The following is a 6748-nucleotide window of genomic DNA, read 5'->3' on the forward strand; positions in this document are numbered from 1 at the left end:
ATTTAATTGTCTGTTTCTGTACACCTCTTAATTCAGTAAATAAAATTGTTGTCTCTTTGTTACTGAATCTGAAAATTTGTCTGTTTCCAGAGGACATGGAATCAAACATCCATCCAGAATAAGAAGCAAATGAAAACATAGGCAAATTCAGAAAAATAAGTAAATAATCCCTAAGAGTGAATAGTGAGCGTTAATTAAATTTTAGTGTTTTTTTAACAGCAGTTTAGAATCACCCAGTGAGGACTAAAGCACACACGTGATCATCACTCGCAGTTGCATAACACGCCCCCAACTGCTACCGAGGAGGAAACCCGGATCAATTCGAGGACATGGCCGATAAGCCCCCCTTCCCGCTACCCTCAACCCCATGTGCGGACTGCGACCTTGGGTGGGTTTCAAACTCAGGGGATAACTTTGTTTTCAATGTTGTAGTTCCGGGAAGTCGAACCCCTGACCTCTAATATAGAGTGTTAAATCACTACCACTTAACTTATAACACAAGTTTTTAATTAAATTTAGTGTTGAATTTAAACCCATTTACTTAATAATAATAATAATAATAATAATAATAATAATAATAATAATAATAATAATAATAATAATAATAATAATAATAATAATAATAATAAAATTAATAACATCCATAATAATATAATAATGACATAATTAATAATAATCATTATTTCCTGAAAATAGTTATTCGACTGCACGTTGTTGCGGTTGTATTCGACGTGCGGTCGAATTTGGATATACGCTATTTGATATCTAATATATTTAGTAGGTTGAGTTGTTTGTTGGACGTGTATGTATATGTATGTAATATAGCCCGAAATATTTAGTGTTTTTTTAACAATATCTGTTTCGCGTATAGTTAGTCGCCTTGTGTTCGTAAAGTTATTTCGAGTTAAACGGTGGTCTCGGAAAAATTTAACTTTCACCGAGCGAGAATATGGGACCTGTTATCTAGTATTTTTTTTAACGATGTCTGTTTCGCGTATAGTTAGTCCCGTTGGGTTCGTCTGATTTTTTCGAGTTGAACGGTGGTCTCGGAAAAATTTAACTCGCACCGAGCGAGAAGATATGGCACGTTAAAAATTCGAGTGGAATTAGTTTCTTTTATTTTAATAAAATTATATATTTATGCTTTCTACCCCTGAAAAGTGTAAACTTGAGGGGCCGTTGTGTAGATTGAGCCGAAGTTGAGGGACCGTTTGTAGTGTGAACGTAAACTCAAAACGACAATCCGGTAAAACTGAAACGGCGAAATCTGGCTTGAGTTTTAGTGTATAATAATAATAATAATAATAATAATAATAATAATAATAAAATAATAATAATAATAAAATAAAATAAAATAATAATAATAATAATAATAATAATAATAATAATAATAATAATAATAATAATAATAATAATAATAATAATAATAATAATAATAATAATAAAATAATAATAATAATAATAATAATAATAATAATAATAATAATAATAATAATAATAATAATAATAATAATAATAAAATAATAATAATAATAAAATAATAATAATAATAATAATAATAATAATAATAATAATAATAAAATAATAATAATAATAAAATAAAATAAAATAATAATAATAATAATAATAATAATAATAATAATAATAAAATAATAATAATAATAAAATAATAATAATAATAATAATAATAATAATAATATTAATAATAATAATAATAATAAAATAATAATAATAATAATAATAATAATAATAATAAAATAAAATAATAATAATAATAATAATAATAATAATAATAATAATAATAATAATAATAATAATAATTTATTTTATATATAATAACAAAAGTTAAAATAGATCATTTATCTTAGTCATCCATTAAATTTATCATCAATGATCTATACCCTTAATTTTTTTTCCTGATCTTGCTTGTTTGTGACCTCATAATCCTAACAATGTTGAATTGTTTGATTACAAAAAGTACCCTTCCACGCCATACAATTAACAATTACGCGACTGAAAAAAAATGGGAGATCGGCTTCTTTTGTTTACACAAATCAGGGTTCCCAAACCTCATCCCTCATTCCCTCTTTGAACGGACAGCCCTCAATCCCAGAAGTGGTCGTTATTACCCGAATTAAGGTTCTTTTTCTATCTTCATGTGTCAATATTCTGGTAGAATTTTATAAACATCTTTTATATGTCTGCAAGTGCTTGATGTCAATCCTTTTGTATCAACAAGGGGTTACAACTTAGTAAGTTAATAATCAGTTAATAGTTTCTATATATCAATTACAAAACCATTAGATTTTTATATTCTTTTTGATATTGATGTATTTCCTTCTTGCTTTGAACGCAATCCGGAGTCATGGGGGTAAACCTCTATGACCACGTCGGGTTTCTTTTTTTTCATAGAATTTTAAATAAGCAATTAAATGTCGATAAGTCTAAATATAACCATAAAGTGGGTTGAATTGAAACATTTTTTGATGTTCATGAGTTTTTCTGTAGAAGTTATTAAGGTCATGATTTATAATTGCATAAAGGTAATCGATTTGCTAATAAAAAATAATACTATGATTTGTAACATAATGAAAATCATTTGTTGATATTCATGAGTTTTTTATGACAGTGAATAAGGTCATGTGACTATAATTTTTATTAAGTTGTAGTCTGGAATCAATTCCTCATTTTCTATTTCTCATTCTTAAAATCATGTTACTGTCACCGTTTTTTTAGTTTCTTGAATGGAAGATGAATGAATCATGAGATATATCATTTCATATGAATCTCTGAATGGATTTTATAATATGGTCAAATCAACAGGCATTATAATTATTGTTAACAAAATCAATTAACTGGACGGGCAAATGGAGATTTACGTATTTTAATTTTCCATAAATGGACGGGTAAATCGGAATTCACTCTCATTTGATAAGATCTGCATATTCGAAAGAATCTGATCAAAATGATTCAGGTAAGATAAAGTCATAAACTTCCATATTGTAGATCTTATAAGTACTTTTGTCATTTTTTATCAATACAAAAAAATGTAACATCTCCAAGTAGATGAAAATGGTGTAGTTATTCTATTGATGGATATCAGTAAGTGCCTATATGATGCTTTATTAAACGGTTTTAAACAGGGACAGTATATGATGCCTAATTTTATTTTTCTATTTTATAGTAAAAGATTTGGAGAAACCATGGAATTGAATAACTACGAATTTAAAATCACCAGCGAAATAAGTTGTCAAATATTGGAATTTGAAACAAGGTATGCAACTTACCTTATCTACAAATTACCTCAACACCAATCCAGATTCAATGCTCCTGTGGCGGTATGGTATGATGAATCTGGTTTAAAAATATCAGAAGTTGATGATAAATGGTATATCTATTTAGTTGGTCCACGAACACCGGTTATTGTTAACGGAACTATTAATCAAAATAATACCAGTCCGTTGAATAGACCAAAACTAAAAGGTATTCCACAACAGAGGAGCAACGACGGTTGGATGGAGGTTCAAATTTGGGAATTTCAAACATCATCTAACACCAACGAAATCATCCATCTTCATCTTAAATTATACGGTCCTGATGTTAAATGGGGATTATTGAGTGCATGAAAGGTGTTCGATGAAATGTCTGGGACAAAAAGAGAACATGGTATGAATTATAAATTGCCTCCGTATCTTTTTAGCCAAATTGTTCACGATGGTCGTGTTGAATTCCTTAATTTGGATTTAAGGAAGACTATTGATGGGATTGTTGACTCGATAATAGTATTTAAATTATTAATACATCATTGTTATTATTACATGTAGTTCTGAAAAAGAAACCATGTAACTAATTACTACATATCATTGGTTGGATGCAGCAAGTCTACGTTGTCGTGTTGTCAACAATAAAGTCTTTTGGGGTGGAACATGGGTGGGTTTATATTGGTTGCAGGAAATGCAAAAAGATGGTTGTTAAGAGGAGATATGGTGACCCTTGAAGATATTGATAATGATAGTCAATAAGCTATTGAAGATGGTAAACTATATTGCCCCAAGGAGATGACTGCATCTGTTTTTATAAGGTTTTGTTATTTTCATTTGTATTATTTCATGTCTATCTTTTTACTTAGTATATATCTGTATTTATTCTTTAAATTACAGCTTTAAGGTTCAACTTCGAGTACAAGATGTTACTGGTACTACATCATTTGTGTTGTTTGATATTGTTGTTGTCAAGTTAATCCACAAAATTGCAAAGTGAGATCTGTGATAAACATATAAGGGTTAGTAATTAAGAATATACTTTTAAACTGAACTTTTATTAAAGATATTACCATGTTGCAAATTTATTAAAAGGTTTAATATGCTTGCCTATTTAAGATATATTTTTATATATATGTTGTACGGATTGACAAGTTTCTTGATGATTTTGATCAATTGGTTGACAAGCGGTATCTTATTTAAGGTGGAAGCATCAAATTCAGTATTGACAATATATGTGTAATGAATTTACTGTTCAGGTATCTGTGTATTTGTTCCCTTATAACTTATGTTCAGATGCATCATCTTTCCAATAAAGCTTTTTCCATCTTTACAGGTTTACGTTGGTCTCAACAATTTAAAAATCAGGGTTTTAGGTGAGGGTTTGACTGCTGGTAATAAATTGTGTGCTTTCAATAATTTCCTATTCAATTATAAACATATTTGCTTGCGTTCTAATCCGCCTTTATTTTTCTTTTTAATTACAGATGTTAATGGTAGTGAAGATGGTTTTAGTGAGCTTAAGCAGTATGCCAAGCGTGATGAGCTGAAATCTACTGACCTCAATGTCCACTTGATGGTTATAGAGTAAATAATTACTATTCTTAAATATTACTCTGTATTAGCTTTTGTTGTAACTAAATATGTGCAATACCATTTCATCTACTGAACTTTTTGTGCTACTATTAAATAATAGTGGTCTCAAGGTTACATGCACATTATGGGCTGCACTTGCAAGTAAATACTTACTATTCTTAAACGTGTGGTTGGTGATCCCTTTAGAAAAGACGTTGAGCAAGGTCCCGAGGTATTGAAATTATACAAACTTTTTTTTCTCTTCGACTTTAAAATCCTTTTGCGAAAGTATAACATGTTAGTTTATATTCAATACTTTAGGTTGATTCTGATCAATTTGATAAAATCTTGAAGTACATAAGATCTGGTGTTGACATTGATGCTACCCTTGAAAGTTGAAACTGGAGATGAAAGATTAGGCTCTAATGGATACTATATTCAACCTACCGTTTAAAGGATGATAGGTCTATACAGTGGATAAATGATCAGATGTGTCTATCATGCTACATATATGTTTGATTCCATATGAGAGAATAAAGACAATCATGAACCAGTTGTCTTGCTCATGTACAACGGTAAATTGAAGTAATGGGAAGGTAAGTCAAAGGGATTATATTATATGTATTATGATTATGACTAATCATATTATTACTCACATACCTGTCAATTTTCCTTTGACTTTAATACGAATAATTCATTTGATACTCGATCTATTACATTTACAGGATTTCGACAATTCAATTGGTTCTTTGGGGGTGTAGGGTTTATATCAATGATGCATAGTACACTAGCTTGTGTTTCGGACCTATTTAAGGCTGGTTCTGCAAATTGCAGGGTATAACAACTTTTCTTCACATAAATGGGTCGAAGCGAGTAACTAAATTGTATTGTCATTTATCTTTTATACCCTTATCTATCATGACCTTATGCAGGGTGGGTTTAGGTTCGGTACAAAGAGTGGAATTTTCAATCAACATTCAAAGAGTGTTTGCGTATCTGTTATATTGACTACATACTATTATTACAAGTGAACTCAAAGATAAAATCACAGCAAAGGATGGGCTTAGAAAGTTAAATTACTTATAATATTTAGCTAAGATAAAAGTCACATTTAGGTATACGTTCATTTTCTTTGTTTATTGTTTGCAAATATGTGCATCATTATAATAAAGATTAAAACCACAGATGAAATTTTGATGTCCATGGTTTTATGTTAGGTTATTAGAAGATTTTGATGACTACATTTTGTGAGATTGGTTGGTCAAATGCTATCTGATAATAAATTTGTGGAGGTTTATTAATAGTTTTTTTGTTTGGATCTATAGAGGTGATGCAAGTTTGAAGAAAAAGTCGTAGAAAAGTTATGGAGGCTTCGACCAAAGCCATTTACAATCTGATATTACATTTATCCTTTTATAGAATAAGAACGCGGATCGTGATTGTGTTTCCAGTTCTGGAAAGATCATGTCTTGGGATTCATCTAATGGTAAACGTTAGAGTATCGACCCATATGAGAGTTTTGATGAATGGATTTCCGGTGTAGGAAGATCAATTGGAATTGGGGATCTCAAAATACCTAAGATCAAACCATTTTTAGTTGGTGCAAAGTCATAATCTTGAAGAACTTAAACGTATGTTATTTTAATTATGGAATAGTGATGCTACAATAAAATTGGTCTGAGTGCATCTACCCGAGTCGATAGCCAACATTTGACGTTGACTATTCCCGACGATTCACGAACAAATAATTATGTATATATATATATATATATATATATATATATATATATATATATATATATATATATATATATATATATATATATATATATATATATTCATAAAGGCTGTAATAAAAATTTTTTTGTACAAAATATTAATTGTGAATTTTTTTAACGGGTAGGTAATACCCG

General features: G+C 29.2%; 1 protein-coding gene across 5 annotated transcripts; it reads left to right on the forward strand.

Moving 5' to 3' along the window:
- The first annotated feature begins 3835 nt into the window (after nt 1-3835).
- Nucleotides 3836-6532, forward strand: LOC139877625 (uncharacterized). 5 transcript variants are annotated; one of them, XM_071865048.1, is made up of 7 exons: nt 3836-4654; nt 4748-4847; nt 4957-5067; nt 5157-5431; nt 5561-5670; nt 5768-5950; nt 6161-6201. In XM_071865048.1, exons 1-4 carry the CDS (start codon nt 4549-4551, stop codon nt 5185-5187), a joined length of 348 nt encoding a protein of 115 aa, XP_071721149.1. In that variant the 5' UTR covers nt 3836-4548; the 3' UTR covers nt 5188-5431; nt 5561-5670; nt 5768-5950; nt 6161-6201. The 5 variants fall into 5 exon arrangements, with proteins under 5 accessions (XP_071721149.1, XP_071721150.1, XP_071721151.1 ...); XM_071865049.1 differs by lacking the exon at nt 6161-6201 and having other exon boundaries at nt 3836-4081; nt 4465-4654; nt 5768-6033; XM_071865052.1 differs by lacking the exon at nt 6161-6201 and having other exon boundaries at nt 4491-4519; nt 4597-4636; nt 5768-6033.
- Nucleotides 6533-6748: the final 216 nt, after the last annotated feature.

The sequence above is a fragment of the Rutidosis leptorrhynchoides genome, chromosome 11 (assembly GCF_046630445.1).
Source record: "Rutidosis leptorrhynchoides isolate AG116_Rl617_1_P2 chromosome 11, CSIRO_AGI_Rlap_v1, whole genome shotgun sequence".
Lineage (NCBI taxonomy): Eukaryota > Viridiplantae > Streptophyta > Magnoliopsida > Asterales > Asteraceae > Rutidosis > Rutidosis leptorrhynchoides.

Bases quoted from the DNA above. Each gene is read 5' to 3' on its own strand.
- LOC139877625 (XM_071865050.1), top strand. From the start codon at position 4,549: ATGTTCAGATGCATCATCTTTCCAATAAAGCTTTTTCCATCTTTACAG. The intron at 4,848-4,956 runs GTAAATAATTAC...ATTAAATAATAG, and splicing joins GTCCACTTGATGGTTATAGA to TGGTCTCAAGGTTACATGCA. The intron at 5,068-5,156 runs GTATTGAAATTA...TCAATACTTTAG, and splicing joins ACGTTGAGCAAGGTCCCGAG to GTTGATTCTGATCAATTTGA.